This window comes from Panicum virgatum, chromosome 5N, assembly GCF_016808335.1.
Source record: "Panicum virgatum strain AP13 chromosome 5N, P.virgatum_v5, whole genome shotgun sequence".
In the NCBI taxonomy this organism is placed as follows: Eukaryota; Viridiplantae; Streptophyta; class Magnoliopsida; order Poales; family Poaceae; genus Panicum; species Panicum virgatum.
The window spans coordinates 6,891,436-6,902,824 of NC_053149.1; the positions used below are offsets into that span (position 1 = coordinate 6,891,436).

The window sequence follows — 11,389 nt, forward strand, 5'->3', positions numbered from 1 at the left end:
GTGAATGGGTGCTGTTCGTGTGTGGGTTAGCGGTGCCCTGCCGCGCTCACCGCGCTCGCCGCGCTCGCGCGCCCGCCACGCTCGCCGAACCTGCCGCGCTCACCGCGGCCGACCCGCTCTCTGCGCTCGCGCGCCCACCCCCGCTCGCCGCCCTCGCCTCGCTCGCCGCGGCCGCCGCACCCGAGCTCAGGCGGAGGCCAGAAGGGCCCCACCGGCTGCGAACAGGGGCTCCACGGCGGAGGCGGATCTCCACAGCGAACAGGTACTCCACGGCGGCGGGGCGGAGCCTCCACGACGGCGCAGTGGACCTCCACGGCGGCAGCACGATGGCTCCACGGCGGCGCGGAACCTCCATGGCAGCGAAGCTCCACGGCAGCGGCAGGGGCACACCTCCATGGTGGCGGCATCGAGCGAGCTGTAGCAGGAGGAAGGAGTCACGGGGAGGAAAAAAAAGAAGCCTCCGAACCGTTATTTCCCACGGCATGGTGGGTAATTTCCAATAATTTCATGTTTTGGTGGAGCTGGTGGAGCACCTTTTGAGGAGCTCTAAAAATAGTGGAGTTGAGCCAATATTTAGTGGAGTGGAGCTAGCTGGGGTGTTTGGGTAATTTTTTTGGAGTGGAGTCAGATTTAGTGGAGCAGAGCTCTCCCAAACACCCCCTAAATCAGCACCAGCCACCAGCTACCAACCAGTCAGCAGTACTACTCTCTCATAACAAATTAGCACCAGCCATCAGCCACAGCCAAGCGAACACAACGATTGTCATCGTAGTGGGGGCGTCATTCAACTAGCCTATCAACCTGTGCTCCTGCACAGGCTAACTAGAATTAATATAAATATAAAGCTTATAGCTAATAATTATAATTATCTATCTATGTCCTCTTTCATCTATTAAATATTCTAACACATTCTCTAGAATACATATTTGTCATTACCTAGTTCAATAGATTTCATTTTGCATCACACCTCCATGTGTATTTGATATATATTTAATTGAACTATTTATTTGTGACTTGGTATTCTTATCTCTTCCATCATATATGAATATATGGTGACACGTATCGTGGATAGCATTTTTATATAAACAATAACATAAACAATATAGTAATTATCACAAAATTGGTATTTATTAATGACATAATTTGCAATTTAGAATTTTATATTGGTACACTTTAGTATTTTATTATAATTATATAATTTACATTCAAATTTAGATGTTTCTTTAACTAAATTTTTGTAATGACATAATTGGATAATTATATGCAAATTTAGATGGTTATTTGCATTATTTTTTATAATGGTATATGCAGATAATTTACACGAAGATTAAGGGATATTTTAGATTTTTATAATGACAAAGGTGAGTAATTTAGATACATGTTTAGAGGTTATTTTAATGTATTTTTTATAATAGCAGAGATGAGTAATTTATTAAGAAATATAATAGATCCAATAATAATTATGATTAGAGTTGTCGGATTGATGGCCTGATGTTTCTGATTTTGAGAATATATTAGGTGCATAACTAACCTCTACATACAAACTTCAATCTGGACCACCGGATCAACATCTAAGGGGGAGCATGAGGAGTGGGGTGGGGGATTTGCAAAAATATAATTACCCAATTCAAGGATGGACGATTAATAATTGTAAAATTATCCAATCTCATATGATTCTACTCCTATCTAGGTTCTCTCTTTCCATCATTCAAAGGGCATAGCGGCATAGTGTATACTCCTTTCAGTTAGGAAACATATATGATGTTTTCTGGTCGGAATTCGTACATATGATATATTGCAACATACAAATCGAGGCACACAGGAAACAACCACCGGTCAGCCTCGCACGCATGAACGGCAGCGCGCGGTTACGTTGGCACGCGACGCAGATCATCCGCCGCGGCACTGGCTGATTGAGCTGCAGCCACGGGTGTACGTGTTAGCCGGCTTCCCTGGGCGGGTGGGATCGGCGGCGGCGGCGAGCTTCATGTCGCCGCAGGTGCCGGAGATCTCGCAATCGCCCTTGCTCGAGCCCAGCTGTGGTGATGACGATGCTTCCGCGGCGCTGGCCGTCTGCCCTGCCAGCAGCACACCCAGTAGTAGAAGCACGGCCGCCACGGCCATCCGCGTGTTCACCTTCTCCATGGGGTGGATGGTATATGTATGTTTTTATCTTGGCAAAAAAGATAATGTGCTGTGAAACTTGTTTTATTGCTTGGCGCGAGACGGATCCAAATACGGATGAAATGTGAATTTTATAGGAGGAGGTTGTCTAATATATGAGTGGGCGAGAGCGGTTTTAGGGCGAGGCTTGTATGCTCAGAGAAGACCCTTGTACTCCTATTTTGAGCACTAACCTATCAACACGTGCTCCCGCACAGATTAATTAGAGTTATTTTAAATAAATTATATAACTAATAATTATAATTATCTATCTCATGCAATCCCATCTGTTAAATATTATATATATAATTAAACTATTTATTTATAAATTAGTGTTCTTATCTCTTTCATCGTACATGAATACACATTGAAACTTATTGTGGGTAGTATTTTACATAAATAATAATAATATAATAGAATAGTAATTTAGAATTTTATATTGATATACTTTTATATTTTATTATAATTATATAATTTAGATTCAGATTAGGGGCTAATTAACTTTTAATAATGACATATATATAATTAAACTATTTATTTATGAATTAGTGTTCTTATCTCTTTTATCGTACATGAATACATATTGACACTTATTGTTTGTAGTATTTTACATAAATAATAATATAATAATATAATAGTAATTTAGAATTTTATATTAATATAATTTTATATTTTATTATAATTATATAATTTAGATTCAGATTAGGGGTTAATTAACTTTTAATAATGACCTAATTGAATAATTTATATACAAATTAGATGCTGTTTTGCATTATTATTTTAATGGCATAGGTGGGTAATTTTATATGAAGATTAGGGGGTTACTTCATACTTTTTTTTTATAACGGTAGAGGTTGGTAATTTAGATATATATTTAGGGGGTTACTTTAGATTTTTTTATAATGGCAGAGGTGGGTAATTTAGATACATATTTAGGGGGTTACTTTATTTTATTATTTATGGTTGGAAATAGCCCGCTATAGTTTCGCTATAGCCCGCTAATAGCTTTTTAGGAGATCTACCGTTACGCTATGCAACATTTGTCCGCTATATCCGCTAAAGGAGGTTTTATGAGATTTAGCCATGCTAAATGTCCGCTAAATAGGTTTTTGTGACACTTAGCAGCGCTAAATATCAATTGGATACTGTTGGGTAGTTAAGAGACGTGTTAGACTCAAATTTTAGGTGTTAGACCAACAATACTTATAATTTGTATGAGATTATTTATTATTTTATTATTCCGCTAAATAATTTAGCTTTCGCTATAGCCCGCTATAGCTTCGCTATAGCTATTCTATAGCTTTTAGAGAAGGTTACCGCTAAACTTCATAGCCCGCTATTTCCAACCTTTATTTTTATAATGGCAGAGGTGGGTAATTTTTTAGAAAAGATAGCAAATCCAGTGACTATTATGATTAGAGTAGTCAAATGGATGCCTAGATGTTTCTGATTTTTGTGAGAATTTCTAGGACTTTTCTATTTTTTTAGAGTGTCCACCTAGGATCTTAGGTGGCTTCACGTGAAGACTCCAAAAGAGCCTTCAATTAGTAATAGTAAGATGAAAGGTTTTCTCGTTCTAAAAAATAGTTGAACTTTTGTAATTTTGTGTACGCATAAAAGCCAGCTAGCCACCTCGTCCATTTGTCCCTTAGTAAGTATATATATAATACTTTCTCCATTTTAAATTGTAGTTTTGTTTTGTTAAATCTATACACATATATAACTTTTATTATGCATCTAGATAGGTATATATTTAGTTTTGGCAAAATGGTCTACAATTTGAAATGGAGAGAGTAAGTTTTAATGTGACTCTCTATTGTGGACTAGAGCTCACACGTGGTACTCAAGTTTTGCAGATTGCACATCTGTACCTTAAACTCTCCTTAGTATGTTCTATGTGAGGATGACAAGTCTGATAAGCGGATCCATATTAAAAAAAGGTACATTTTGAAATGTATGAAGAGCTATACCACTGGAGTATATTGTACTAAGTTTTATCTATGGGTCGATAGTTACAAGCTTAAAATCAATCTTACGTATTAAACTTGCTCTTAAATAAGGGCGGTATGCACAACCAAGATAAAAAGAAACATGCGTATGTGCATTTATATAGAAATATAGAAGGTCTAACTAATTTTAGATATAGTGAGATCGCGAATTCAAACTATTTGATAGATTACAATACAATAACATACAATTTTCTCTAATGTGCGTGAAGGAACCGATGGGAAATTTAAACTAGTGGTAGATTTGAACGAAATTAAAGGATAGATTCGACACAATCATAGTTTATCGTAGATTCATAGGGTTCTAGAGATTCGAAAGAATACTCCTTTTAAACTCGCGCCACTTGTTAGTACAACTGTACAAGCAGGTTGAAGTCGTGTTTGTCTGTTTGAGGTAGTCTCATCCTGTTCTCCTTTGTGCCGTGTGCCATACCTGCGTGACTCATTACCCCTCCCACTGACGTGTGGGGCCGAGCTAACGCCGTGCCGTACTCCCCAACTTCTTCGCACGGAAAACCTCCAAAAGCCGAGAGCGGCAGTGTCCCCCACTCTTCTTCCTCACCCCTCGCAGACTCGCGCTCCCTCTCCCGCCTCTCTCGCTTCGTCCGCCGAAACACCCAAAACCCTCGCGCAGAGCGCCGCTGGTCCTTCGTCCGTGCCGGTGGGATGCCTGGGAAGCGAGGTGGGTCGGCTTCTGTGTTGTGGAACGGCTCGATTTGGTGCGGAGTTGCGTGATCTTCCGAGGTTGGACATTCCGTTGCATGATTGGTCGGTCTCTCGAGTGCAGTTGCTGGCGGCGGTGGGCGAGAGGAGGACGGAGTCAAGGTTGGGCTCCCGGCGATGGACCTCGCTCTCGCGTTCCCGCAGGCGACGCCGGCTTCCATTTTTCCGCCCTCCGGTGAGAACTTCCTTTTTTTTCTCTGAATTTTGCTCGCGTAAGGAATGAAGGGATTGTGATCTTTGGGCTGTGGCTGAGAGTGGTATAAATAGTTGATGAAAATTGTTTCTGCTAGTATTTCCGAGGTGGTTGCCTGCTAGATTTTGGATCCAGGATTGCAGGAGCTACTTAAGTTTTCTCACTATTTTTGTTCGAGATTGATAGGGTTGAGAGATGGGGAGACACATCCTATTTCTTATTACCAATTTCGATGAACATCGTACAAGTATAGTTGGCTAAATATTCAATTGCCTGGCCATCTTATCGGCTGGTACTGTTGTTCTAGATTTCTAGTTTTAGTAATACTACTGTTCCAAAAAAAAGTTTTAGTAGTACTACTGTTTGGTGGTTTAATTGCAGTTCCAGCCGCTCTGTTTAATTATTGCATTGGCCCCATTTGAACCAGCATATGCAGCTTTCTTCAAATTAAAGGCACTGCTGCTGAACTTAGGCCAGCTCAAAATGGAAATGCAGTTGCAGTCCTACTGCAACCCTGGGATCCTACATCTTTCTACAATTTGTGAGAGCTGAATTGCCGAAGCATCGAGTTGGCATGGCGCGAATAGATATTTGGTGTTTTGGTAGGCTCGTCCTTTCATGGGTTGCTTTCGTAGTTTAAATGCACAGCCACAACCTTATACTTATGTACTCCTCTTTCCTGACCTGTTTTGCTAGTTCTTAGAAATAGCACCCTGACCATTTCAGGGCAGGGCTTAAATTACACGGACTTTCTATATGGGGAGTGTGAACTGCGAACCTGAATATGCGATCCTAATTCCAGAAGTTCAGCTTTTTATGCTAATTTTGATGGTTTTCCAATTACAAAGAGTTCGAGTATACTGCATTATTGGCTTATTTGTATTGACTCCCTCATTTGCAGTATCGGACTACTACCAGTTTGATGATTTGCTGACTAGTGAAGATCGCTCTATCAGGAAGAAGGTCAGGGGTATTATGGAGAAAGAAATTGCTCCCATCATGGCAGAGGTATGTTAAATTATTAACTAGACTATCCGTCTGTGTACCTGGTTGCCCCATCTCCGATTAAACTATTGTCTGGAACTGTTTGCTTATCACATAAATCATTACCAAACATGCCTTCTTACCTTGTTAGATAACATTGCAGTCTACATACCATAAATAATTTTCTTATTATAGTTTGGATTGACTATCTAATGTCTTAAAGCTGTTCTTGCATCTGTATTATATATAATAATGTAGTTTTTGTTGATTTGCTACTGCAGTACTGGGAAAAAGCAGAGTTTCCATTTAATGCCATTCCTAAACTTGCAAGCCTTGGCGTTGCTGGAGGTACAATAAAGGTAATAATCTCTCTACACTGTAATTTCCTTTATTTGTCATTTTACGCTCTCTATATGGCTAATCTTTATTTGATTCTGTGGGTTAGAGTCAATTTAGGCGTAGCATATATCTTTGTGACCCGTGTCTTTTTGCTGTTGAGTTGAACTTGAACGATTATGTGGAGGGTTTGCTTCAGTATTTCACTTTAAGAAAAAAAGTGTCCTAATCTTTTAGAGGAGTCCCTTTTTCTTGAGCTTAATTTGCAAACTACCAAGCCTTTTTACCATTTATGATCACTTAATATAAATTTTTTGCTTCCCCCTCTATGGTGTATTGAATCATATACAGTTATCTGATTGTGTATGTTTCTTGTGTTTTAACAATGCTTTAATGCTCCAGTGTTTCTTAAGTTTAATGTGAGTCTGTGGCTTACTTCAGGGTTATGGGTGCCCAGGACTTTCAATTACAGCTAGTGCTGTTACTATGGCAGAAATTGCACGGGTGGATGCAAGCTGTTCCACATTTATCCTGGTGCACTCCTCTCTCGCGATGGTGACAATAGGTTCAAGACCTGCATTCTTTTTATTTAGTAATGTCTGAAGTTTTACGAAATACCAAGATCAATTGTGCTAGAACTCAGCTCCCTCTCTGTTATGTCTGAAGAGCAGCTCTTTGCGGATCTGAGGCTCAGAAGCAGAATTACTTGCCATCCCTTGCTCAACTTACTACTGTTGGCTGTTGGGTAAGTTGCAGTATTATTTAAGCATAAAAGTGTCTAAATAGTGGAGTCTCCTTCTGAAAAGATTTTCTTTTCTGTAGGCATTAACAGAGCCAAATTATGGAAGTGATGCAAGCTCCTTGAGAACTACAGCAACCAAGGTTAAGCTTTTGAAGAACTGGAATTTTCTTAATAATCTATAAAGAAGCATTTCGATTTCCAACACAGCTTTGATTCAGCTTAGGTCTGCTGTATCCCCAGGGCAGCATGCCAAAGCAGTTCACAGGATGGCATTATAATATTTGACCCATAGCAGGCCTCTGATATAGAATTTTGACGCCCACAACATCTGGTTATTATTATGAATCTAAAAGTAGAACAATAGGCTTCTCATATTGAAGCTAAATCCTACAAATCTAATGGGTACATACTGCAAGGCTATGCAGATGGTATAACTTGTCTCAGTATTGGGGGGTAGATTACTATATGTGGTGACTGAATACCTGTTGCAGTTCCATATTTGACTCTTGTTGTTTCATTCTCCCCTATCGCAATACTACTGCAAATCTGAAATTGAATATTGTGGATTCTTTTTCGGGTATTTCTGGATAATTTGGATTAGCATGCATCTTAAAGCTTGGTGTCTTGTGGAGCAGGTACCTGGAGGATGGCACATAGATGGTCAAAAGCGCTGGATAGGCAACAGTACCTTTGCTGATGTGCTTGTGGTATTAGCTAGGAATGCAGATACAAAACAACTAAATGGGTAAATCATCTTGTCTTGAACCTGTGATGAACTTTCTTTTTGAAGCATCAAGCCAAGCATGAATACACTAGTATTTTTTATCTGACTAATGTTTTTTGTGCTGTTTTTTTCATTTTAGTTATCTTGTCTCACTGTCACAGTTCATTTAATTGCTTAATTGCTTCTAGGTTTATTGTGAAGAATGGAGCTCCTGGTTTGAAAGCTACAAAGATTGAGAACAAAATTGGTCTAAGGATGGTTCAGAACGGTGATATAGTTTTTAATAATGTGTTTGTCCCTGAGGAGGATAGATTGCCAGGTGTCAATTCATTTCAGGATATAAGCAAGGTACTGATCACGTGTTTTCTGATTTTGCTTCTGTTGTGCTAAATTACTATGCTGTTCAGTAATTTAATCCAGTTTCCTTACGCACTGTCTCAACTCAAAAAGGTCCTTGCAATTTCGCGTATTATGGTGGCATGGCAACCAATCGGCATATCAATGGGGGTCTTTGATATGTGCCATCGGTATGGACCACCATATGATTCTACACTTGTTTTGCCACTGGCGATTATTTTACAACTCCGTCTGAAATTGAAACAGATACCTGAAAGAAAGGAAGCAGTTTGGAGTTCCACTGGCAGCTTTCCAGCTGAACCAAGAGAAACTTGTCCGGATGCTCGGTAACATCCAATCGATGCTTCTTGCTGGCTGGCGCCTATGCAAGCTTTACGAGTCGGGGAAAATGACACCAGGCCACGCCAGTCTAGGAAAGGTTGGTCACCCTAGCTGCCAAATATGCTTGTTCTCGAACTATGCATCGCTTTGAATTATCAGAGGTTAACCTTTCCTTCCTCCCTGGCTGTCACTGTTAGGCTTGGACCTCCAGGACGGCCCGCGAGGTGGTTTCCCTCGGCCGGGAGTTGTTGGGTGGAAATGGGATTCTGGCCGATTTCCTGGTGGCAAAGGTAGAGACACCTGGTATATGCCTATAATATTAGAAATGTGCTCTGCTCATGGCTAGTTGGCTGTTGTTCTAGTGGTTTACACCTCGACCATCCGTAGCTAGGACGCCTTCAATTATCACCCCTTCTTTTTTCCCCCTACTAACTGTCACGATCCCCACTCCACAGGCGTTCTGCGACCTGGAGCCCATCTACTCTTACGAGGGCACGTACGACATCAACAGCCTGGTGACCGGCAGGGAGATCACCGGGATCGCGAGCTTCAAGCCGGCCGCGTTAGCGAAGGCCCGGCTGTGATTTCTACGGCTAGAAGAAACGGCACACGGATGTGCCGGTTCTTCTCGTGCCGGCAACTGTGCAGAAGCAAATAAAAAAAATCAGGTCCTGCTCGTGTTGCCATGGTTGGTGGTACACGAGACGGGAGCAGCCGCGGTGTGACCTGACGCGGACGAGACGGCGTTCCCTGCAAGTGCCTGGAAACCGGCGGTCAATGTTGGCTGCTCGATGCTCGTGATGTGAGTTGGCTGCTCGATGCTCGTGATGTGAGAGAGGACTCGTAGCGAGTTCCCTTTGTAAATCTGTACCTGGTGGAGGACCCAGGAGCGCATAGAAGGGATCGGAATCCCGGTCTCTCTGGCCAAGTTCGTGTGCCCATTCAAGCGGACTAGAGCTTGTCATTTTCCATATCTCAGCTATCTTGCTAGGCCGAGTTCGTGTGCCCATTCAAGCGGACTAGTATGCGATTTTATGCTGGCTATGAGCGAGTGACCCATCCCCGTTGCCATTCGAGTGCAAGTAGGCGGCAGCTTTATCCTGCTGCGCAGCAGCGGCAAGCGTGCCGCGAGCTGCAACCCAGCCGGAGGCGATGTGGCTTGGCTGGGCGCCTCTCTTTCCCCGTCGTCGTGTTCGCAAGTCATTGCCGGAGTACGTGTGCGGAAAGCCGAAAGCGGATTGCGTTTGCGTGACGGTTGGTCTGGTCTGGTCTGATCCACAGAGTCCTAGAGCTGAAACCACCGAACACTGCTCCAATCATCCACCCGAAGTCCAAACACTATCCAATTAGAACCACGGCCGGTGATGGATGCTTTGCTCCGGCGGGGGGTCGGGGCGGTCACCGTGGGGCCGTGGCGCAGGCGGCGGCGACCGCGCACCCGGGCCTCCCCCAACGCGGCCGCGCACCCACGCCACCTTCCCCTACACTGGCCAGCGCTCCCACGCACCGCCGCACCAACACGTGACGGCGACGGGCCCCGCGGCGCGACGTGTATGGATGGGGGGTTCCGCGGGGTTGGACGGGCGACTCCACGGGATCACATGGCGAAAAGGGAAAACCCCATGTGGAGCTCGCGCGGCCGCGGACCCGAGCGGGCTCGGGGGCCCGGCTCGGCTGCTGCCGGCCCCCCGGCCCGCAGGCCGCGGGGCGTGGCGGTGAACCGTTGCGTCGGGGCTTCGCGGGTGCGGCATGCGTGCGTGACGCGGGCGGGGTTGGCGCGCGATAATAACTGCGCGGTGGGCTGGCGTATGGTATGGTATGGCGAGTTGGCGCCTGGGCTGCGTGCATGCCTGGTCGCTGGTCACATGCCGCCGCCGGTCGATGGGATGCCCGCCGCCCGGCTGGTGTCGTGGCCCCTGGGTGGCCTGTCCACGGCCACGTTTCGTTTCCCCTCGCGGCCGCCTTCTGACCTGTGGCTGCCGTGTGGGCCCCGCCACTGGGGAGGCCAGCGCCCCACGGCTCTTGCGCCAGGTGAGTATCGTGACGGACAGAGACGCGCTGTTTACGAGGTCTCGTTTACATCTCAAAACACAAAATGTAAAAATTTTATAAATCGCTTATATAGTGTATTAAATATAATTAAAAAAATAAATCGTATTATATCAATGAACTGTAAATCGCGAGACGAATCTAATGAGTCTAATTAGGACGTGATTAGACATTAAATTACTACAGTAATACTACAGTGACCATGCTCTAATGATGAATTAATTAGACTCATTAGATTCGTCTCGTAGTTTACAGACGAGATTTGTAATTAATTTTATAATTAGTCTATATTTAATACATCAAATGTTAAAAATTCTCTTCCAAAAATACAAAATGCAAACTCATCTACACACCCGGAGTCGTCAACACCGTTGGCCCTGCCTGCAGCTGCACTGCTGCAGGAGAAGGGCTCGTGTACTCCGCCGTCTCCGCGTACTGGTCTACCGGAGAGCGGAGACTTGACACTAGCCAGTAGCCAGCTGCAGGAGTAAACCTGCCCTTCTGCGCCTGCCCCTGTTTCCATGGGAAAGTGAAAGCTTATCGCCCAAGCCGATGGGACATGTCGTCTCTCGCACCGGGGTCAACCCTGCATGCCTGCGCCTCCCCGGAGTGAATGCTGCCCTGGGGATACAGCAGACCTAAGCCGAATGACACGAAGCAAATGTAGCAAATGATCTATGCATGAAGTACTAAATGTAGGTAAATAAAAAAACTAATTGCATAGTTTTGATTTACGTTGCGAGACGAATCTTTTGAGCCTAGTTAGGTCATGGTAGGACAATATCTACCAC

General features: G+C 43.9%; 1 protein-coding gene across 1 annotated transcript; it reads left to right on the forward strand.

Moving 5' to 3' along the window:
- Window positions 1-4,577: 4,577 nt before the first annotated feature.
- LOC120675654 (acyl-coenzyme A oxidase 4, peroxisomal-like) lies at window positions 4,578-9,527 on the forward strand. The gene is made up of 13 exons (XM_039956857.1): window positions 4,578-4,851; window positions 4,957-5,067; window positions 5,987-6,093; window positions 6,351-6,428; window positions 6,847-6,970; window positions 7,077-7,150; window positions 7,228-7,287; window positions 7,783-7,892; window positions 8,060-8,219; window positions 8,322-8,398; window positions 8,475-8,646; window positions 8,747-8,839; window positions 9,005-9,527. Exons 1-13 carry the CDS (start codon window positions 4,836-4,838, stop codon window positions 9,131-9,133), a joined length of 1,311 nt encoding a protein of 436 aa, XP_039812791.1. The 5' UTR covers window positions 4,578-4,835; the 3' UTR covers window positions 9,134-9,527.
- The last annotated feature ends 1,862 nt before the right edge of the window (window positions 9,528-11,389 follow it).

What these genes read in the sequence shown, in the direction of transcription:
- LOC120675654 (XM_039956857.1), top strand. An exon ending in TCTCGCGATGGTGACAATAG is followed by an intron (nt 6,971 to 7,076) that starts GTTCAAGACCTG and finishes TCTGAAGAGCAG; the next exon opens with CTCTTTGCGGATCTGAGGCT. An exon ending in TGAGAACTACAGCAACCAAG is followed by an intron (nt 7,288 to 7,782) that starts GTTAAGCTTTTG and finishes CTTGTGGAGCAG; the next exon opens with GTACCTGGAGGATGGCACAT.